Genomic DNA, 23,945 nt, shown 5'->3' with positions numbered 1-23,945 from the left:
CTCTAAAAAAAAAAATAATAAAAAACTAGATCATGCTTTTTGTTGATTATTAAGCTATATAAGGAGTAGAAGTATTAAAAAAAAAAAAAAATAACCATGGAATAATTTTCATCCATTTGACACCAAATACTCCCTTGTCATTGCCATGTGGTAAAAGCCCCGTCGAGCCCGACCTCCTTTGTTAGGTTCAGCTACTACATTTCCCATAGTGCCTCTGTGAGTGGCCGCTGTGCTGGATGACAGCTATCCGGCGCCCGAAACACCGACAGACACTCAGACGAAAGAGCCATGGCGGCCACGGGTGGAGGGAAAATCAGAAGCAGAAGATATCATATCGCCTCGAAACCTTACGCCAAGAGCAAACAGGTAAACCGAGTGGAAGTTTACGCGTTAAAAGCCCCGCGTCGTGGGCGTAACGACGATCGCACCGCTGCTTGTCTCTCGGCTCGTGTTGTTGTTTTGTTGGAGACATTTTTTTTTTCCGGCCTTGCTGTTAGCGCTCGTGGCCTCCACGCGCTGCTTAGCACGCTCAAGGAAATGCTAAATGGGCTAAAAAAAAAAAAAAAGCGAGCTGGTTTGTAGGTTCGGCGAATCGGGCGGGCTCGATTGGACAGGGCAGACCGCACCGACGTGTCGTTTCGACTCGTTCGCCGGTATTTGTCGGGAGTACACGTGGGCGAGCCGGAGATAACCAGCTCGCAAATTCTCAAGCTGCCGGCGAAAGCAAGGAAGTAAGAAGTCCAAAGTGTTAGCCGACTTAGCTCCTTACGAGCTTAGCATCGGCGAGCAAAAAAAAAAAAAACCGCATTGTTGTCTTCTGCTTCTTTTAACTTCTGGAGGCGACTCACCGCCGCAGGTAGGAGCGACGTGGTCCTAATTCGCACCCGTCTGCGGCAACGCGTGTCCGTCTTCAATCGAGGTGCATTTTTTTTAAATTTTTTTAAGGTTGTGTCGCCGGCCTGCCAGGGAGACACTTTAGCTGTTAGCCGGCTGTTAGCCAAATCTCAGCCAGTTGAATTGCGCAGGAAGCGTCGACTTGATTTTGAACCCACATGGTTGACTTGAGGATTCACTGACCGCCGGTGTTGTCGGCTCGAAACCCGTCCTGTAACGTTACCGGTGGACAAGACTGTGTTTTGATACTCTGCGTGTCCTTTGACTGATTTAGTCACCGTGTAGAATATTCTGGTAAAAACCTTCGGTGGGGTAATAATAATAATAATAATAATAATAATAATAAATATCAGCGGACCAGTTTGTTGTCTGACTCGAGGTAATAAACTGGGAAGCTTAGTTCAAAAATGATGCCAGTCTGATAGCAGTCTGTTTATTGATCACACAAGGTGATCAGTGTAACCAGAAAAAAAAAAAAAAAAGGTAATCAATTCAATCGACTCGTTATAGCGGGCCCGATACTTTGTAAGGTTTTCCCTCACAATTACAACTCTTACCCCAAGAAAAGTTTACGTTTTTCCCCCACTTAAAACTATGCAGTTTCACATGATTAATAATAGCATTACTATTACTATGTAAAATCTTCCAAAATTTGGAAAAGGTGGGGCAGAAGATGAACACCCGGTAAGCTAAGTGGTCAAACTAGAAAGAAGTGGGGGGGGAAAGACCATAGGGAAACAACTGTTTTTATATTTGTTTGGCACCCAAGCCACTATAGGTAAGCTTTACCAATGTTTGGTGGTTATTATTTTAAATTAATATTGTCATGTTTTTAGTAAAATAACTGCCCACATCCACCCACCGCTACAACAGCACCTAAGCCCTCCAGAAATCCCTGTTTTGGGTGGATATCCATTGCTCATGGCTGATCTTAGTGATCCACAACCATTGCAGAAAAGTCACCGCCATTTTCTTTCCGTATGCAATTGAGCCAGACATACACAAACCAAACGTTTCAAGATAAAAGTCATTTATTGTAATTGTTTGTTTTGGCATGATTGCATCCTCTGTGTGACAGTCTTCATCTACTTTCATTGATGGAAATGAGGTAAAAACATCATAAGTCTCAGTATATAAAAATACAATTAAGCAACATCACAGAGTATCGGCTCTGAAATACTGTGTAATCATCAAAACTTGTAATGGTTGTTTGGATCAAAACTGATACAAACAATAATTATCCAAATCTTGTGGGCAGTTGTTTAAAAGATAGGTTTAGCTTTTCTTCAATGGCTTAATTTACACAACACTGATGGCTGAAAAGCAGAAGGAGCTTGATTGGCTACGCAGTGATTGCGTTAATGCAATCTTGAGTCACCTCAGAAGTTCTGTGTTGTGATTGCAAAGTCGCAACAGTTGTGGTTTTTCTTTTCAGAAATTACTGGACATATTCACATCACATAAATGTAATAATTGAGCAGTTGCAATTGTTTTAACAGATGCTAGGGTTCGGCCTGGGCAATACATCAATGTCGTGAAATGACACTTTGAGATTTTGGATATCTTAATATCAAGATATGGCATGTATGTCTTTTCCTGGGTTTAACGTCTGCATACAGTAAAGCGATGTCATTGTCTTAACTTCTTAGACAGTTCTATTATTATTGGCTTTTACACATTTAGCCATTATATCCATTGCTGATGATTATTTATCAAAAATTAAAGCACCAAGAGACCTCCTCCGTTTAGGCCACAGCCGTGTTTTAAGGTTGTACGCACATTCTTTTTTTCGTGAACGGGATATCTGAGGAACGTCTTGAGGGAATTGCTTCAAATTTGGCTCATTCGGATGAACTGATAATGATAGCCAAAAGGTCAATATGATCGCACACAACACATTTGTGCCCATAATTCAAGAATTCATATGGTAATCATGACCAAATTTCACACAAACAGCCAATAAGATAAAATGATAGAGCAATGGCATTTTATATTCAAAAGGCCAACTTCCTGTGACTTTTCCGTCCATTATGCAAAGCTATAACTCAGAAACAGAAGGGGAGACCGTATTTCACATTTGGTCAGATACTGAATTAGTAACACTAAAATAGGTGTCCACCATGAAACTGATGTGTTCGATGCGTTGAAATTTAAAAAGCTGTAGCTTCTTTGCAGCAGCAACATCCATATTGGGAACATTGTCTTCTGTCTTGGACACAACTTTTTCTATTATGAATTAGCTTTTTTGGGCAAATTACTTCAAAGTCTTCCCTACATATATTGCATACGTCTTCTTACTTAAATGCTAAATGCATTGATCTGTGAGCATATTTCATCAAAAACCACTATGTTTTACAGTCGTAACAAGATAACTTCACAAGAGAGAGGTCACAGTTGTTCATACAACTCTCTGGGTCTCTTGACCACATGGCTTTATCTGCAACAGAAACACTCTTAAATCCGTATGACAAGAGGCTCTATAATACTAAGTAAACCAGCACTATGGTGGTTATTGCACTCACTGTTGATCAGTTAAAGTTGTGTGTATTTGCACACAGGGTAAAGTACAGCGTGGTCCACAGGTGTATATTATAGATAAGCAGGAAGCAAGAGACACATATGGCTCTTATCGGGTGTTTATAGAGACCCCGGGGTACACAGTGTCTCCATGAAGAGATGCATCCGCTGACTACGGCTTCTCTTCAACTTTTCTCTTCCCCATCTGCTTTGTAATCGCAACATGGGAAAGCATGACCTTAATCTGAAGACATCCCGGTAGAGTTACAGAACCAGGTGAAATGCTGAAGAAATTATATAAGCAAATTGCTGCGTTGTACCTTTCAAATATTATGCATAGTTTCGACACCGCTCTCAAATACATGCCTCCCTTTAATTGGCCATTGGATTCATGAAATAGATTTTACTTCTTGTGTTTTCATTTTTCCCGACTCCCCTGCTGCGACTCTAAATAGGTTCATTTCACCGGGGATATCATAAAGGAAAGAGATCTTCCGTATATTGCAGTCAGCCGGCTAAGACCGAGAAAGTGCTCTACACGTTGAATACATTTTTCCATTAAGTTTCTTCGGTTTACAGATTTTGCAGAAAAGAGCTCTCTAGATATTTAAATCCTGGACCTGCAGTGACTTTCTGAGCATGGTGTAGGAGCGGAGACTCATCCTTATTGATTGGAAATCATCCAACGTTACACCTCAGTCAGTATAGTGCAGACCAGAATCACTTGCTCAATGTTTCAGAGAAGCATGCACGGTGCCTGACCCAGTTTCCGTCAGACTGAGCTCATGTTTTGTTTTGCACTGGGGAAGACGAATAGACTCTCATTACAAGTAGGGCTGTGCAGCAGTTTTGAATAACATTATGCAGTGTTGATTGGTGTGTTTTGCTAATAGCAGGAGCCCAACTGTTAATATGATTCTCAAACAGAAATTATGTGGAGTTGATTTTTGCCACAAATTCATTGTTTTTAAAAACACAAAGACGAGCATCAGTGTTTTATTTGTATTTTTCGATGCAAGACATCAAAACATAAATACATGCGATTCGGCTAGCAAAACTTTTTACATGCAGCTTTGTTTTACATACGTTAAATGTTATCCAGTGCCAATCCTCAACCGTTATTTCTCCAGGAACGCTACAAACAATGTCTTTTTCTTTTTTTTTTTGTCTGTACACGCCCATCTCACTCATTTCATTCCCCCGTTAATGGCTTCCTCTCCCTTTCTCATGTTTTTATCAGCAGCAGTCAGGCCTCATCAGTCGAGTGACAGACACAGTAAAGAGCATCGTTCCTTCCTGGCTCCAGAAATACTTTAAGAATGGAGATTCTCCCGGAGGGACAGAGGCTGTGCAGGGGACAGACGAGAACTGCAAGACGCCAACTCCTCGTTCTCCGAACGGCAGCGAAGAGGGATCTCCTCCTCTCGATGGACGCGACACCCCGGAGCCAAGCACGAGTAACACAGGTGAGGACCCATTCAGTTTCTCTGGTCATCCAAAAGGTCAGCTGGGGAGTTTTATATCCTTTGCATGACAATTAAGTGTAAACAGATTTATTTATTTTTTTAAATGTTAATAAAACTCACCGACGACTTCTTTCCTTCTTGTACAGAGCCCTCAACCAGCCGTGCATCGCTGAACTTTCAGGAGTACGTGCTCTCTCGACCTCCTCTGAGTCGCTCCCACCTCCACTTTACCCCGCTGGATCCCTCCTCCCCGACCCTGGGGGCCTCCAGCAGCCTCTTCTGCCAGCCTTCCACCTCCTCAGCCCCTGGACCTTTTTCCACGGGTTTCTCCTTGGTCAAAGAAATCAAGGATAACCTCTCACAGCATGAAGATGATAACATCTCCACCACAAGCGGATTCTCCTCCCGCGCGTCTGAAAAGGGTAAGGGCAGAGCATTTGAGCAGAAGCACTTGTTGTTGGCCAGAGATTCATGTATTTGGATGTTTTTAAAGGTACAATCGCCCTCCACGGTGTCGAGAGTTAATTGAAATGAAATGAAAATCTTCTCAGTTGACCAAGGAATGTTTTCAGTTTAAGATCTTTGCATCAATGTTACGCCGACAAAATGGTCTCTGCACTCACAATATCCAGCTTCTGTTGAAGGTACTGATTACGTTATCATTTAAAGTTACTCGTTGGATCAAACCAAGTAGTGAGTATAACATTATTGAACATCTGTACTTGGGGTGTCCCTTATTATACCGTTCACGGTAATACCGGTATAATTTTTCAGGAAGTAATTATAAGCTGTGCAAGTGATCTTGGTAGTCGTCCTGACTGAGCAGCAGCTCTCCTGCTCCACTTCACCTCCAAAGTGCCCGTCAGCCCGCCACACGTTCCTGTTGTTTACAAACTAAAGAACTAAGAGATCATTTTTGTTTAGTTTTTAATGAGTATTTTAAGGTATAAGGCTACGTTTATGCTCACATAAATCTGTAACGCTTTTGTTGAAATTGTATGTAATTACAATATACCAAAATATATTACAAAAATATAGTTATCGCAAAAATACCCAGATATGTCGTGATATTATTTTAGGGCCATATCGCCCACCCCTAATCTTTACCCAAGCATCCGCACATATTCACACACATCCAGTAGGCCGAATATGAGATGAGGAAAAGTATCTGAACACAGATTTTATTATAAACCAGCGCTGTTTAGAACAAATATTGACTCTTATGTTTTAGAGATTCTTTCCCTTCCATCTGGCTTTTTCTTTTCTTTTCAGTTAGAGCAAACATGGTGCATAAGATTGTTTTGCTGTTTGAATGTGCAGTTACTAAAGTAGATTATCCATGAGTCCAGAGAGGCGCCCTCTACCATGAAAAATGAAAAGTCTGCAAGTTTTCCAAACACCCGCACCGCGGCTAAGCTTCAGGTCGAGGGGATATCACCTGCAGATGTGATTGGTTGAAATGAGAACCTGCGGTCTTGACCACCCCACGATGACTCATTATACGCCTGATTTAAATACATGAAGTGATAGAAAACACACATTTACTGTGATAATCTGCTTTGACAAGGATTTCTTTGCATTGTCTGGGCCTGAATAGCAGCACACAGACAGTTCAGCCACTGAACCGAAAGAAGCTGCTGTATATTTGTGACCTGCTCCATCATTTTGAGTCACTTGGACCCCGAAACACATTTTGAATTATATGTCCGTAAAGAGGAAAGTCTCAGCTTCATAACGATACCAAGATTGTCTTTCTACACCAAATATTCTGAGATATACGCTTTCAAAGTTTGCCTGTTATCAAATGTCATTTTTGAGAAAAGGGGTATTAAATATAATGTTTCAGCCATTTTTCACACGAGTTAAAATGAATTTATTCAGACTCAAGTCAAAAGGAAACCGTATTCTTTGATTAAAAGTGATAATCCACATATGTGTATGAAGCCTGCACAAACGCTGCATTGCAGATAGACCGAGAAGCCCACAAACAAGAATCCAAAACATATGGAATATAATATAATTTATAATGTACATAATATATACAATATAATATGAAGTATGATTTAAAAGATACATACCCAACGAGAACCAGATGTTTTTTCATCTACAAAATGAAATGGCATAGAATGAAAATTCAAGTAATCGCAAAGATTTTAGGTTAGGAAATCATGTTAAATCATTGTAAAATGAGGCCTGATCATTTCTACATCAATACAATCCCTATTAAAAAAAAACAACCGCAAAACTATATTCACTGTGATATCAAAAGATCTTACAGCCTATACTTTTACCGTATGTTAGCCTATTTTTTGGCTATATTTAAAATCATGTCACTTTTTGTGTCTTATCATAGCTACACTGTCTCCTAGAAATGACGCTTGTATAGGCTATTTCAAAACTATACTCAAAATTACATTGTGGTGACAAAATAATTGCCGACTGGATGATGTTTGGTAAGAGTCTTTTAGTGAATGAATCACTGCACAGAGATTCCTCATTATGTTATTAAACATCATACGCACACACACACACACACACACACACACACACACACACACCTGACTTACATACCTGTGTGTCAAACACACCTCAGACACAGGCACACCTGTGTGACAGTCGCTGGCCTACACTTAGACTCGTTATATTTACACAATATATTAGCCTCTTAACCCTCTGTAGTGATGATAAAAGCAGAAAACAAACAGGGAGAAAAATTAAAAAAAAATGTTGTCGCCAACACTCCCCATTTGTCATTTCTTTCATTTGATCCCATCTTCCGGCTCGAAAGAAGCGCCGCCGTTGTGGAGTTTACAGTTACACCTGTATTCCCGGGCTGCCTCTTTGACATTATCCTCATTTATGTAACAATAATCCGACACATCGTGGGCTGTTATCGGGTCCGTCATGAGTGGAATATCTTCCTCCTCGCCATCCTCCGACTAAATTTCACCGTCATGATTTGCGCTTAATGATTTGAGTCATTTAAGGAGGTCGGGCCGCTGTCAGACCCGGCTCCGCTGTCACCTCCAGGCGCAGCGAGATATTCCGATATTAGCTTGGTCCAATCCCCATTACATGTAGCACGTCCGACGGGAATTGAATTTCAAAGCCGTGCGACGTCTTCCTCACGGGAACTCATTGATCCGAGCTGGCGATCCTCCTCCGTCAACCGCAGCTGTCAAACGTTGCTTTCGTTCATCCTCCGATGAACAGGTGTTTGGGGGGGAAACTTTCCGTCCTCACATAACGTTTAAGAGCTTCAAAGCCGGACTCATCATTTGAATTTGAAATGAATGATGCTATCGTTTTAAAGCCGAGACTTGATTCGTTCAGAAGCACATAAAAACCCCAAACTGCCAAAATTGTATTTTTCATGAAAAAAAAAAAAAGTGGTTATACGAGAATGGACCTCCGCGACTTCCGACTCATTTTGATGGAACGCGTCACATTTGTAAAAATCTTGAGATGGTATTCTCATCCAACACTATGTGTACGGTTTGTCTAAGACCTAGAAGTCTTGGCCACAACACTAGATAAATACACCGATGCTCTCTTAGAACAGTCCGAGATGGTTTCAACGTCTCCTCTTTTTCAGATGTTCCCACTTCCAAAACGGCATCGCTTCCTCAGCTTTGGTCCCCAGAGACAGACAGAACCCACTCTGGGCCTCAGCCCTCCCAGTCCAGTCTGAAAAAGCCTGCTTTCAACCTGTCTGTCTTTGGAACCTCCTCCAATGTGAGTATCTGCCCCGTCCATCAAGATGCTCAGTCAGCATGTAGCGCCGGTGAAAAGCTTGCTAAAAGAACAGATCTTGCGCTGCAACGCTTGGGATTTTGGCCTCTTAGTGTTTCATCATGAACCATTTAAATATGCGCTTAAATGTACGTTTTGGAATGTCCACGTACTGCAGATGCACTCACTCATGCTTTTAGATGTAGTTAAATGTTGATAGCTCGAGCCTCAACTTTGATCATTTACAGTGTTGCATTATTTCTTACATGCATAATATAGAAAAGCGTTATTGTCGCACTTCTCAAAGGGAGACGGCATCTTAAATTCATTCAGACTCACTCGTGTGATCAACGTGTTGTACATTTATTTTCAGTTGCAAGGCAGCACACCAGACACAAGTCAGTCCAGTTTTCTATTGTATGCGGTTTGACTTGGATTTAAACAGTGCAAGACTAAAGGGATATTGAGGGAACTTCAGGTGACACCGAACACAAGTCTGATCATGTCAGATGTGTGTAGGAATGCGTTGACTTTTGAGCGAATATTTTACCGCCGAATCCACATTGGATGGTTTTATTTACATTTTCTACAGACAATATGTGACAGGACTTTGTTTGCAAAAGCCTTTAGCTTTTTATGGGTAAAGACATTTAAATATTATTCATTATTAAAGATGCTGTCTGCCAAATTTGCACTTTAACTCGTGCATTTGTTTCAGCTATTTTAACATATTTTATCTTATTTTACGCGTTGCAAAAAAAAAATCGTGAAAAAGAAATGACCGGGTTCATATTTGAGAATGTAATTAATTTGTAATAGTACACTGAACATAAAATTAACTCGGGGCTAATATAATGTAATATAACTCTCTCTTCTAGTCAACATTAAACAGCACAGTGATGAACTCCAGCCAGCTCGGAGATTCACCTTTCTACCCCGGGAAGACGGTGTACGGCGGGGCGGCTGCAGTCAGGAGCTCCCGCTCCCGTCCTGGAACTCCCTACCAGGTGAGCTGTTTTACAGATAGAAACAGTGACCTGTGTACTGAGAGCTGAACCATGTTAACTTTATGATTTAAAAAAAAAAAAAAAAAAAAAAAACGTAATCGCATGGTGACTGGGCAGAGTTGGTCAAACACATTAGTTGTATTAACAACACCGATGAATTTATGGTCTTTGCTGTGAAGGTTTATTAGTAAAGCAGTTGGTTTCTGACACTGACATCATAGCGTCAGCGGCGTTTGAATGTTATTGATTTCATTCGACTAAATTGGTTCATCTGACATGTAGGCCCCGGTGAGGAGACAGATCAAGGCCAAGCCGGCTGGTGTTCAGCCCTGTGGGGTGACCAGCGCCACAGCCAGGCGCATCCTGCAGTCACTGGAGCGCATGTCGAGCCCGCTGGCTGTGAGTACACACATACACCAGTCACAACTATAACACTGTTGGTTGTTTGTTTGTTTAAATCTTTGCACGACTGTTTAGTTAGTTTAATTTAATATTATTCTATTTTTATTGTATACATTGTGCATTTTTATATTTAATCATTTTTACTGTTATTTTGTATTGCTTCACCTGTATCTATAAATGCTGCTGTAGTGAAAAAAAATGTCCCCTCGCGGGATTAATAAAGTAACTATCTATCTAGCTATACATCTATCTATACGCCATCATCTCCTGTGTTAAAACTTAATCTCAAAGGTTGGTTCGCCATTTGATGTGTTTGGCAATGAATGTATAATCGTAAACGTGATGTCATGACGGATGTTCTTGCTGAAATATGTTTCTCTAAAATAGCTGCATTTTGATTTGTCTTCATCAACAGGATGCCAAGAGAATCCCAGCAGCTGCCTCATCCCCCCTGTCACCAGTAAGTGTTTTTGATGTACATCATATATTGTAAGAATCTGTTTGCAGTGACACTTTGGAGCGTACAATACACGGTGTGATGATAAACACAGAAAACATGACAGAAGCTTGTTAATATTGCAAATGAGTGATCTGTTAAAATGTTGAATTCTTGAACTGCTGATACCACATTGAGCTGAAAACGGTCTCTTACACGAGCTCTCTTTGCAGTCAATGGATGGCATAAATCTACACGTGTCACATCTTCAGGCAAAAAAGAAGCGGGTAAGTGCAGATTTCAAGATTTCGGTGATTAGTATTCCTTCATGTCTGGTGCATCAGAAATGACAAACAGCTATCCATGTCTAGCGTTGTTTTTCTGATTTTTGTTCGAACAATATTTCGTGTCCCCATATGGTTTCAGGCTTATGTATGCAGCTCAACAACTAAAGTTCACTTGTGTCCCCACTGTCTGTGCGCTTAGTGGTGTGAACAGAGATGTTATTGTACAAACCCAGCAGCACTTGTTGCCGTTTGTCTTCCTGTCGTTTCCTGTCCCACTGCCCACTGCCCTCCTTTACGCTCATTACCGGAGTTCTCTTCAGCTGTTCAAAGCTGTGTGTGTGTGTGTGTGTGTGTGTGTGTGTGTGTGTGTGTGTGTGTGTGTGTGTGTGTGTGTGTGTGTGTGTGTGTGTGTGTGTGTGTGTGTGTGTGTGTGTGTGTGTGTGTGTGTGTGTGCGCACCAGCTCTGGACTGGACCTGTCCTCCGTAATAACCGTCATGCTCTCCCAGCTGTGACAGCTGCTTTGTAAACGATAAAACAGCGTCGTATTGACCCTCTTAGGGCAAAGACAAAAATCCCGCTATCACAGTGTGGCTTTCGTGACTGATTTATTAACTTGGTGTCAATAAAAGCGTTGCTCAACCATAACCAGGTTTTTTGGGGTTGTGCTAATTAAGCTAATAGTATCTTTTAAACATAAACAATCTTGATGCAGAGCCTTTATTTTACAGTTGGGTTATCAGTTGTCAGTCTTCTGATTGTAGACAAATAATTGAATGGAATCCAACCTAGTTTGTCATTTCCGTACCACAGTCTTTAACTGTTTATCTACCAACAGATACATGATATTGATGCTGATATATTGGTCTTGCTGTAGTCCAAAATATGAGAATATAGTTGATGTATTTATTGTTAGTTTTATTATAATCATATTGCTAGATGGAGATGAATTTCTGATCACTTCTGCACATCTCTAGAGATGTTATTGTTCACATTACAGGTCACAGTTTCAGGATTTTGATTATTTGAAGCAATTTTTAAATACTTAAATGCAATGACATGACTGGTTTTAAATTGCATTTGTTCACCCTCTGAGTCCTGTGGCATGGTGGTGCATGTTCTATGAATCTATCTTCTTCATTCTTAAATGATTTTTTCCTATATTTCTTCAAATCAGATGGAGCCAACTCTCCCACCGGTGCAGAAACTTGTGGTTCCTACTGCAACATCTTTGTCAGGAAATCGCTCTGTGACCTTCAGGCCTACTCTGACCCCTGGAGGAGTGACCCGAACTCTGGACTGGACCACAAGAGAGACCGTTAGTTGCCCACTTTATAGCACAACACGATTCTTCCTTATATATTACAGCTGAAAGTTGCCCAATACATACTTGACATTAATTTTGTTTTTGTGTTATTCCCATAGCCAACAAGACAATCACCGCAACTACCTGAACCAACCCCAGGTCCCTCCCAAAGGTAAAACAAGTTGATTTCATCTTTAGTGAACCAATAAACTCGATGTGTCATTACTGTTCTGTTACTGGTTTCATATTTATTCCTTGTTTGGCAGTCTTCAAAGCAAGACAATATAAATGAATCCCAACATCCCTTGTCTAACACTGTTCTTTTATTTGGATGCCAGATTGCTTTCCTTGTCCTTGACCTTAACTAAGCACTTGTCACTTTAAAGCCGTTGATGCCTGTGTTTTATATATATTTGTTCTGCTGCTGAACTGACTGATGAGTTGCCAACTTAATTTCGTTGTATCTTTTTACGATGACAATAAACATCCTTATCCTTATCCTTATCCTTGTGTTGTTTATGTTTGTTTTACTTAGTACACTTGTTTTACCTTTGTTGTAGCACAATGGGTTCGAGGGGCCCAGCCTGTCCCCTGTCTAGCACACCTGTAGCCAGCAGCGTGAGCTCTGGAGGGGGAAAGATGAAGAGAGAGAGGACCAGTACACGACCCTCCTCAAAACGCCCGGGAGATGATGAGGTAAGAGCTTTTATGGCACCACAAATCTATTATTAGTTGTTAATCCATAAAACTAACAGAACAAACCGGTGTAATGTGATGCATACGGGTGTCTTTCTGACTTAAGGTGGCCGAGATGCCGAACCTCCCAACCATCTCACTTCCCATCAGCACTTCTGCCTTGCCCACCTTCAGCTTCTCTTCTCCCCTGCCGCCAGTCACCACTTCCAGTACCTCCACCCCCAAGATACCTGCTGTTACTCCTGCTAAAGAAACTATTACAAATAAGGTCTGTCTTAAAACCTTCATCTATTGTACTATAATCGGTCTACAAGTCCAACGATAAACAGATTGTTGCTAATTTTTCTTCTTGCAGGATCCACCAAAGGCCGCCACACCCCCCTGTGTACCTTTTACATTTTCCTCCCCTATTGTCAAAGCCACTGCTGCTAGCCCACCTTCATTTTCCCCTTCTGTAAGTATTTTTTTCTTACTGCAATTACACCATCGGCAATTTCTCAGACTGTCTTTACAATAGCTACATAGATAATAAGTACTTTCCTTGTTTGTAGGCTGGATTTACTTTCAGTGCACCTGTGGCAAAATTGGGTCCCTCCATGTCAAATGGAAAGCTGGCCACACCCATAGCTGCAGCAGGTAAGAGAGTTTTCTTTGAGTTATGTTACTGATGTCTTGTGGTCACTCAGAAACTTAATAATATTTTGTGTTTTTAACGTGTAAAAACAGTGAAACCTGCAACTAGCAAAAGCACAGAAGATTTTGATGGACCTTTCAAACCAGCCAAGGTCCTGAAGCAGGGCAGTGTCCTGGATCTTCTCAAGGCACCTGGTTAGACTCATTGTGATCTTTTTGTGCACTGTCACACATTCTTACAAATTAAATCTGGAAATTCATTGATTTAATTCTTTGTCTGTTCTCTCTCAGGCTTTGCTTCTCCCGTTGCTCAGATTTCCCCGAGACCCGACGCCGCTCCCCAGCAGACGTCCACCCAATCCATCTCCACCTCGACGACGTCCTCACCCCTCCCTTCTTCAATAGGGTTTGGTTTGCTCAAAGCCTCCCCAGACTGGACGTGTGAAGTCTGTTTGGTTGCGAACAAACCATCTGAAACAAAGTGTGTTTGCTGTTCGGCGCCACAACCCAACTCCTCATCCAAATCCGTGGACAGTAAGCAGTCATCTGCCACCTCTGTTGGGCTGGAGAGCAACAGCACCAACAACACCTCCACCACTACAACCACGGCAGGTTTTGGCACAATGTTCTCCAAACCTGCAGGAACCTGGGACTGCGATACGTGTCTTGTGCTCAATAAACCTGACGCAGTAAAGTGCGTGGCCTGTGAAACGGCCAAACCCGGGACGGGGCTCAAACCCTCACTGACACTTCCTTCTGCCTTCTCAGCTATTAAGACTGTATCTGCCCCAGCAGCCCCCATTTATGCAGGGTTCAGTGGATTTGGAGACAAATTCAAAAAACCTGAGGGTGCATGGGAATGTGATACGTGTTTGGTAGAGAACAAGGCAGAGGACACTAAGTGTGTGGCCTGCATGAGTGCTAAACCAGGTAATGAGAGCACGACCACAGCAATATTCACATTTACTTCCTCACAAATTGCTTCTAGTTGTACCAGTTATCTTTTTCAGTCATCCATGTAATTCCACTGTCACTGACTAAACGTTATCTCCAACAGAAATGGTTAGTGTTGGTAGTTATAGTTCTTTCTTCATCCACTCCACAGGAGCCTCAGCAGGACCCTCTTCATCAGCCGTCAGTGCTCCAGTGTTCAAGAAGCCTGAGGGCGGCTGGGATTGTGACGTCTGTCTCCTACAGAATAAGGCTGCGGATGTGCGGTGTGTCGCCTGTCAGGCAGCCAAACCTGGAGCTAACGTGGAGCCCAAGGGTAAAAAAAAAAAAAAAAAGCAGTCACCTTTTCGGATTTTGCAACAATGTAAATATTAAATGACTTAAACAGGCGAATGTTTTCTTATATATATATATATATATATATATATATGAGCCATCACAGAACAAGTGTGTGTGATACATCTTTTTAATAGATATTCATGTCCTTTACTTCTACGCATAAGCACAGTATATTGATGCCACCTATTTGATTGCATTATACCTGACCGTTTTATACACAACCTGCACCTAATCCTGTGTCGTTTTTTTTTTTTTTTTTTTTTATATATATATATCTCTTGTTTCTCCTCAGCATTTGGTTCTTCTTTCAGTTCCTCAGCTGGTGGAACTTCAGGTTCCTCTACTTTCGGCTCTTCTACCTCTAATTCTGGAGGTTTTAAGTTTGGCACATCAGACAGCACTTCTGGATCGGAATCTGGAGGTTTCAAGTTTGGTGGCTCGGAGTCGTCCTCGTCGTCTTCTTCATCAGGTGGATTCAAATTTGGAGTACCATTTGGAAACTCCTCATCAGAAACCACTTCTAAAGACACTACTGCCTCCTCAGGGTTCAAATTCGGCAGCTCATCTGAGGGCTTTAAATTTGGGACTGCCTCTAGTGATGACAAAAAGCCTGACCATTCTGCTGCAGGTTCTGGGTTTAAGTTTGGAGTCAGCGGTGGGATAGCATTTGGAACAGGATCATCTAGCACAGAAAGTAACTCCTCTAAGGGGGGCTTCACCTTCGGACTGTCAAAACCCGAAGAGAAAACGTCAGACAGCACCACGACCTCATCATCCTCCATTAATTTCACTCCTGCTCCCCCCTCTCAAGAAAAGAGTGAAAGTGAGGCACCATCAAATGACACCACATCAGCGAACACCAACTCAACCACCACCACAACTACTACAGCAAGGTCTGTATTTGGGAGATTGGGCGAACCAAGTTTGGCGACCAACACGCCACCAGCGAGGTCTACGTTTGGATCCTTACAGGCAGACAAGGAGGCAGCGGCTCCCACGTTCACCTTCGGGAAGCCAGAGGAAAAGAAGGAAGCGGCTGCCTCCTCGGCTCCGTCCTCCTTCCTCTTCGGCGCTGCTAGTAAGGATGTCGATTCAGCAACGGCCGCTTCAGGGGGGTTTTCCTTCAGCAAGCCCAGTGCTCCAACAGAGCAACCTGCAGCGGCTTTCACTTTTGTCAAGCCAGCAGACAAGAGCGAAACTTCTACTTCAGAGGCTCCAAAGCCCAACTTCACTTTTGGACAAACTGCTTCAGGTATGCCGCGTTTTGTAAATATTTAAAGATTTGATTTGTTGTAAAGGTTGTTCTGTTGAGCAATTTGTTGAAGTAATTGTCCAACACTTTGGGTAAAAAGCTTTTTGTTAAGAATTCTTCTTCTTGTCGGTGTGAGGTTGCCAGAATCACAAGATTTTATTTATACTCTTCAGTTTTGTACAGGTGAGATGTTGTATGCTTTTCTATCTAGTTGTTGGCTGTAGCTTAATATTTACCACACAAACAAGAACGGATCCAGTGGTATCAGTCTGTCAATAAGGAAGTGAATAACCCCCCCCCCCAAAAAACAAAAACAAAAAAAACCTCTTTCAACGTGGTTCTGGCTGTTCTCGTTTTTAGTTTCTGTACGTAAACATTTTAGTGGCTTAGTTTATTGGTCTGATCTCAGAACATAGTGACAGCACAGAGGAGAAGACACACTAAACACTGTCCATAAATCCAGGATTTTTAAATTGATAATTGACCTCACTGAAAAATCTGTTTTCTGTCTCACTGAATCTGTGCCTTTACCCAACTAAAGTAAATATGGTGGGTTGAAGTTAACAAAAACAGCCAGATTTGCAAAATCTGTGGCCAGAACGACAAGAATAACTTCCGTTATTAAAAAAAAAAAAAAATTCAGCAGAACAGCTTTTCCACTGCGATGTATTACTCACATTAAGAAACATGGTCTCCTCTTGAACAGATCCTGCTGCTGCACCAAAACCAGCGTTTAATTTTATGACTGGTAATCCCAGCAACACCACCAACTCCACCACCTCATCGTCCTCCACCCCGACTCCCAGTCTGTTTGGCACCACCAGCAGCGGCACCACCACCAGCAGCAGCAGCAGCAGCAGCAGCAGCAGCACCACGGCGGCTCCGGCTCCCTCTGCTGCTCCCAGCATTTTCATGTTCGGTCAGCCTGCCGCAACCTCCAGTGACGCTCCTCCAGCTAAAGCCTTTATGTTTGGCCAGAGTCAGGACGGTCAGGCGCCTGCCCCATCAGCTGCCCCTCTGAACTCGGCTCCGGCCCCAGCGCCAGCTCAGCCCTTCATCTTTGGTGCTCCTGCCATTGCTGCTCCTCCTCCTCCTCCTGCTGCTGCCGCTGCTCCCTCCTTCGGATTTGGAGCAGCAGCACCCTCCTCTGCCTCTTCGTCAGGTCTGTATTTGCTCTGGCAACTCATTGTCATCCTTTTTGTTTTGGATTTACTGATAGAACGCGCATATTTGGGCTTTAACAACAATTATGAAACATTTATACGAGATACCTGTACATGTATTTATTTTTATTTTTTTCCCCCCATCCTTTTTTCCACTAACAGCGTCATCTGTAGTTCCCTGCCCGTTTGTGACTCCTTCGTTCGGGTCATCCTTTGGATCCCCTTTCACAGCCGCACCCTCCCAGACCCCGGCCTTCGGGGCCAAACCCAACGCAGCCCCTGTCTTTGGACAGCAGACCAACTCCACACCTGTATTTGGGGCGGCTGCTAATTCTGCACCAGGTGAGTGACTGTAACCATCTGTGTTGTTTTCCGGCTGTCCTCAGAGCCCTGTGCTTCCTGACCCTTTCAGTAAGACGTTCTATTTATCGTGGCCTTATTCAGACATTTAAATTTGACTCCTTTTTTTTTTTATTTTATTTTTTTTTATCAGGTGGAGGCTTTCAGTTCGGAGGAGCCAGTTCGTTCGGCGCCACGAACAACGCCTCGGGTGTGTTTACCTTTGGAGCAGGATCAGCAGCATCTCCTGCCCCCGCTGCCAGCCCCTCCGTCGCACCTCAGCCAGGAGCACCTGGAGGTGGATTCAACTTCGCACAACCCCCCACATTTAATATTGGGCAAGTTGCATTTCCTCCTTCCTTTTCCAGGCATGCAGTATTTTCTGAACGTGTACATCGAAACATGTTGTATGTTTTAACATCGTCGGTCCAAGTCAAAATGAAGACCCGATGTGGAATAACAAATAGTGGGATTGGACATTTGAGAACATTTGCAATATATGTTCTGATTTCAAATGCTCTAAAGAATAAGTAATTCTCTATTTCCTTTTAAGATTCATGTAGCTGCTCTTTACTGAAGAGAAAACGAAAAATATTTGAACAATAATTGACTATCAATTTATTCTCATGATGCGTTGACTAGCTACACTGCTTTAACTATATGACTCATTTTCCCAACTGATTACTGTATTTTGAGTTTTCCTCAAAAAAGACTCATTTTGGTGTGCATAATAAGAAATGTATTAGTTCATTGAGATTCGTCTTTGACAATCCTTCAACAACTGTATGGTGCTAAACATGAACATATCCTAATAATAATCAGCGAACTAATAATCAATTCACCAGGTGTTCGATAGCAGTTACTGATGTTGGTGTTTGTTGTGTTGCTTTAATGGAGACTGTGTCTGTTTTGCTTTTCCAGGTCAGCTAAATCCTTCACCGCCTCGCCGGCGGGACCGCAAGCAATCGCTGGGCGCAAGATCAAGACAGCAGTGCGGCGCAGGAAGTAGGGCCCCGTGGCCACAAGAAAGTAGACTTGACTTTGACTTGACTGTATCTGTAGCCCCACTGAAGGCTCAACGAAGGCGTGGAAGGTCTCAACTGGACAGCCACTGAAAGTACTTGGCACGTGGAGAAAGGGCCGAGGCTGTGCTCGGGTTGGACGGGTGGGGCGGGCTGGCTATTCAGAGGATTTCACATGTAGATCAAACCTGTTAGTGTGTGAATCCACGTCACAGGACTTCGCAATTAGGAAAATAGAAACAAAAAATGTTGACTGAACAATGACACTTGACTTTGACAACAACAACAATCAAGCAAAGACCACATACTCGACATGAAAAACAAGCAAGACCGTCATCTATATTTTCAACACCGGCAAACGTCTGCTAGACTTTAGGCATGACTTTTTCTAATAACAAAGGCAAAAACTGCAAATTTAAAGCGTTGCGAGTGTACACTTATTAATTAGTATGGGTGATCAGGTTATGAGCTGTGATGTGCAGAGGTAGTGAGAGCTGTGCGGCGAATCTCCAGTGGCAAGCCTGCAAACTATTTTGACTGCTCCTTTATAGGAACGGAGGTGCCGTTGGAGACGAAGCCACGGTGTCAGTGCAGTGTGCTGTATGTACAGGGATGAGCGTGTAATCTTTGTGATGAATGCAGAGTGTGTGTTTTCTTTTCTCCCCCTCTTATGTACAGACTTGAGGTGTGTTTGGTTTCTTTGTACATGCTGAGGTTGCGTGTTGTCGGTGTGCGTATGAAAACTGAACGACAGAGTTATCGCCTGGGCCGCTAGCTGGCCGCCGCCACAGGTGAGCAAGCAAATGAATGTTTAAAACAAAACCAGGAGCGGAAGGAAGAAGGGGCGGGGCTTGGGAGAGGACGAAACGCATCCATGCACTGTGGAGGATGGACCGGGCCGGAGGCTTATGCCCTCGTTCAACTCCTTTAGGACTTTGTAAATGCATAGTTGGAAAACTCTTGTTAAATGTTTAATTTTTCTCTGGTTCGCTCCACAACTCTGCTTTTTGTGCCCCCTTGTTTCTCTCTCTCTCTCTCTCTCTCTCTCCCTCCTTCCTCCCTCTCCTCCCTCCTCTCCTGATTCCTCGTTCCTTGTACTCTCCCTTTATCTCTCTCTGCCTCTCCCTCTTTACCTCTCTCTCTCTCTCTCTCTCTTAATTGGCCTTTGAATATTATTATAAAAACCTGTAAATAGTGATATTTTTTTTTAATCTGTGAAGTTGAATTTTTGTGTTAAAAACTCCGCATTCAGCATTTTTGTCTTTAGAATTTATTATGTAAATTCCTATATTCAAAGTTGCCCGAATCCATTTAAAAGGACCTTAAATGCAAATTGGAGAGCCTTTGATGACTAAAGGTATATTGGCTTTTCTGATCCACTTTTGTTTGGACCAAAACCAGTATTGTACAAAGTATTAAGTATATATTTTTCTATTGCGTGTTTAAATGGACGAGGGTGACTTTGGATGATAAGGAAGTCAGTTTAATTTTAAAGCCATGATTATTACTGGATGAGTGATAAAAATTAAAACCATGGGTAATTACCATCAATAAAACTAGAAAAAGACTTCATCTCTTGTGTTTGATCTTTTCATACAGCACCCACATGTTATTTTACATATGAATAATTCAATTTAAAAATGCCAAAGAAATGTTTATTGTACTTTTAAAAACTGTCTCCAATATTTATTTAGTAAATAAGCACTGACTAATGTTTACTCTGTTCTTCACACATTTGTTCTCACTGTTTTAATAACTAAATGTGAATGAATACTTACTCATGTTACCAAAGAATTATGAGTCAACCCATCACATTTTGAAACTCAAAAATGTAAATTTGTTGTACTCCAGTGTATTCATAAAAACTATGTGTATAATTAAAAACTTATCTGACAGCTTATGAGAGCCAGCTACACTTGCCTAACACCAGTGCAGTCTGATACCGGGTCAAATGCTCAGCTTTGTTCCAACTGTTCTGGAGAGGTTTTGATTCAAGTTTGTTGTTGTTGTTTGAAGGTGCTGTATTTGTCAAGTTGCCTTGTCAGTATTCATGGGGGGGATTTTTACATGAAGAGGAGTCTTTTAGATGATGAGTAATGAACCAAAACTCTTTTAACATAAAGGAGTAGTTTCGTTGGTGTTTAATGGACAGAAATGCGACCACCGATGGCAAACAACAGGCAAGAGACCTTCAGTTCTGAGCTTTGACCTTTTTTTCTTCCTCTTTAGTTTGTCCCTGATTTACTATGAAATTAAGAAAATATTATTGTGTTGGTGTCTCTAGATTGGTTTATAGTTTGTAGGTTCATTTTTGAGTTATTTGCTGCTTATGTGCTATTTGTGTGTCATATGTCACATATGGTTCATGCTATGTAATTGCACTGACTTCAGTTGAATTGACAATGCCTCCAGAACATGATTATGGATTGTGATTTTACATGTCGCTCAATGACGGTCATAACTTGTAGAAATCTATTTTTCAATAAGGCTTATGGGCTTTAATGTTGAATGAAGGTCATATTATGTAATTATTTGTAAACTGTATCCATAGAAACTGCACGAGGGTTACATGTTCCAGTTTAAGCAAATGAGCTGTTTGTGGATAATTGCAGGTGCTGATGTCACACTGAACACATTTTGCTCTGTGACTTGAACTGAGCCAGCTCATCAAAAACAGACTTTGTTGACTGCTTTTTTTTGACGAGATTCATTTTAAAACATCAAAAATGTGGTAAGTACGTGAAAGAAATCAAACCTGCTCAGAATTCAGTAAAATACCCTGAATAGATTTAACAAAATCATACAGGAAAAATCAAGATTTTTTTTTTTCTTTCTATTGCATCATGAATGTTTTGTCTTGTTAGGCAACACTGTGCACTAAAAGAGGATCAGCTGAGATCAGCAGTCAGATTCTCCCTCCCTGCCCTGTCCGCTAGTAAAAGCCTGCTAGCCAACAGACCGCAGTCTGAGAGGACCCACGTGCTGCGGCTTAATGAAATTGTCTGTACCTTGGGTTATGATATATCTCAGGTAATGAACATCTGTTAAGCCTAGCAATATATTTTTACTTTGAAAATGAACTCGGCCTTCTAATTATGTGCTCGGAGTCCATGCAAAGTTTAGCAATCTGTTTGAAGGAAGTATAGTTATTGGATTAACTGCATTTTTCCCATTTTAATTTTTGCCTTTTTTTTTTTTTTTTATTTCTATGTAGATCCCTTCTCTCACTCGCAACACCACGAGGCACTTCAGCTCTCGACATAGGGAGGTCAGTCAGTGGCAGGCCCTTGTATCTGACAGTATTGACCGAGTGGAGGAAGAAATCACTGCTGTGGAGCAGGTACATACATAATATATTAATATTAATATTAATATATAAACCTGAAGTTTCTAGTCCGAGTGCAAAGAACCGTGTCATTCACACTTTCCTCTTTAATTCAAGATGTCAGTCTTGTCTTCACCATTGCTCTCCTGTGTTCAGGCGAAAGACCTGGTTGATTGTTGTCTCCAGGAGAGGCATCTGTACAGCCAGCTCACGAGCGACTGTGCGGCGCTCAGTAACGGTTTGTGCTTAGCGGTCCTGAGACAGGACCGTGTCCTCACGCAGCTGAGGAGAGAAGAACAGCTGACCAGTGACATCAGAGAGCTGCTGCAGAAACAGAACTGCATTCTGCTCTACAAACTCAGGTCCAACACACAATCAGAATCAAAAACAAAATGTCTCAATCACTCCCGTTTTTTTTTTCTTATAATAATGCAAGACATGATATACAAGATATCAGGCTGCAGTCACTTTGCTAGAACAGGGTTTACTTGAAACACACAAGGCTTTAATTAGGGAAATGATCATATGTTTTGTGAATCAAGAACTTACACCTGTATATTTTCTAATTCACTTCCTAACATGATATGAAAGCCGCCTGTGTTGTGTCTCACCTTGTTTTCTCACACCCCTTCAGCTCTCTGAAGAACATCCACGCTCAGCTGCTGTCAGAACTTCACAACAAGGGTGAAGCCGTCAAGCTCACCACCAAATGCATCACCCATGAGCCCCGCTCCCTGAGCAATGCCCTGCTTCCTGCTGGTCAGTACAAGCCCAGCCACGTGAGCTACGACACGTGGCTGACTCACTCCAAGGACCTGAGGCTGGCAGCTGAAAACCTGATTAAGGACTCCTCTTCCTTCAGGGGAAACCTGCGGTTAACCATGGCCAACGTAAGACAGCACCAAACTCAAATTTGAGGTTCACCTGAAGACTTAAGTTTTTCTACCCTGGATATCAAGTCTAATCAACATTTTTGCCATTTCACCGAATAACCTCGATCATCGTTATTGGTTGGTCCAATCTGAGCTGTGCACACTTGTCTCTTCTATTCTTCACCATTGCAGCTAAGAAATGCCCAGCAGCACCAGCGCCGCTGCACACATGACTCTATGAGGAAGAGGATCAATGATGTGCTCAGGGTCCAGGACACACTGATCTGGGAGAGGCAGCAGGTCAGTCTGCTGGATTTTAGTCACAACTTTTTTTTTTTTTTTCTTTTTTTTTTTTTTTTTTACACAAACTACCATCAACCTTAACCGTAACTCTTGACTTCCTTTAACCTCCAGATCAAGGATGAAATTTCTGATCTGACCAAAAACACAGAGAAAGTATCAGCTCAGATCAGGAACTGTGAGGTCAAGATGAATCAGGCCACCCAGCGCCTGGACATCCTCAACCGGAGGCCCAGATACGAGCTGTGCCTGGACGGCGTATGTGCTACACAGAACATGGTTGCTGACAGAACAGCAGAAAGCTATAAACACAGTGGCTTTAACCTTGTTTTTCTGATCCTCATCCAGCCTCACATCAGCCTCACACTGGAGAAAGACGATCTGGCAAAAATGATAACTGGCCTTTGCTCAGTACTGAAGCACTACCAGTAAGTCACAATTTTCACCTCACATCCTGCATTTACATATTCTGACCATCTTCTTTATGATGTCCTGAGCACACTTGTTTCTATGTTGATGTCATTTGAAGGCTCAACCTGGATCTTGCGCGCAGCCGCCTCATGACTCAGGAGGACAAACTGGCCAAAAATGCTCACATCCTGGAGGTGGCGCATAAGTGCCAGAAGCTGCATCATAATTTCGTGCCTGCCTATGACACCACTGTGGTTCTCCCCAAGAAGCACACCCTCTAAATGGCCGTGGCCTCCTCGGTAGAGTGAATTAGATCTCTACTGCCACCTGTGGGCATTTCTGTCATGGTACATTATTAAAATACCTTCTGAGCAAGTTGCCGGCTTCTCTAGAATCAGTATGCGCTTCTCTTCTCTACATTCACTTGAAGTGGAATTACATTTAGGATTTTGGATTTGACTCAAACCTGTAAACAATTCATGAAAAAATACATTCAGTCACCTTTTAAACACTGATTTAAAGATGGTAATAGGTCACGGCTTGTGCCACTGTCACTGGTCCACGTTTAATTTGGGAACTGGAGGGCTTTAGCAAAGG

The 23,945-nt window shown here is 42.2% G+C and overlaps 2 protein-coding genes across 3 annotated transcripts; both read left to right on the top strand.

Moving 5' to 3' along the window:
• Nucleotides 1–250: 250 nt before the first annotated feature.
• Nucleotides 251–20,012, top strand: nup153 (nucleoporin 153). 2 transcript variants are annotated; one of them, XM_069696890.1, is made up of 22 exons: nt 251–366; nt 4,652–4,877; nt 5,024–5,299; nt 8,473–8,612; nt 9,488–9,616; nt 9,899–10,015; nt 10,434–10,478; nt 10,688–10,741; nt 11,917–12,057; nt 12,165–12,217; nt 12,606–12,741; nt 12,848–13,009; nt 13,097–13,195; nt 13,293–13,377; nt 13,468–13,569; nt 13,666–14,304; nt 14,480–14,641; nt 14,957–15,916; nt 16,623–17,078; nt 17,242–17,421; nt 17,573–17,756; nt 18,340–20,012. In XM_069696890.1, exons 1-22 carry the CDS (start codon nt 289–291, stop codon nt 18,425–18,427), a joined length of 4,512 nt encoding a protein of 1,503 aa, XP_069552991.1. In that variant the 5' UTR covers nt 251–288; the 3' UTR covers nt 18,428–20,012. The 2 variants fall into 2 exon arrangements, with proteins under 2 accessions (XP_069552991.1, XP_069552982.1); XM_069696881.1 differs by having other exon boundaries at nt 254–366; nt 4,655–4,877.
• Nucleotides 20,013–21,166: 1,154 nt separating this feature from the next.
• LOC138621481 (tektin-2-like) lies at nt 21,167–23,629 on the top strand. Its single transcript, XM_069699588.1, has 9 exons — nt 21,167–21,171; nt 21,305–21,470; nt 21,655–21,780; nt 21,922–22,127; nt 22,400–22,655; nt 22,830–22,937; nt 23,052–23,195; nt 23,286–23,365; nt 23,467–23,629. The coding sequence occupies exons 1-9, from the start codon at nt 21,167–21,169 to the stop codon at nt 23,627–23,629; spliced, it is 1,254 nt and encodes a 417-aa protein (XP_069555689.1).
• The last annotated feature ends 316 nt before the right edge of the window (nt 23,630–23,945 follow it).

Source organism: Brachyistius frenatus, unplaced genomic scaffold, assembly GCF_029030835.1.
Source record: "Brachyistius frenatus isolate BFR_SWC_R1_liver_20210118 unplaced genomic scaffold, ASM2903083v1 Contig_2, whole genome shotgun sequence".
NCBI classification, from domain to species: domain Eukaryota; kingdom Metazoa; phylum Chordata; class Actinopteri; family Embiotocidae; genus Brachyistius; species Brachyistius frenatus.
Note: the sequence above shows the minus strand (reverse complement) of the source record. Positions and strands in the feature narration are given on the sequence as shown.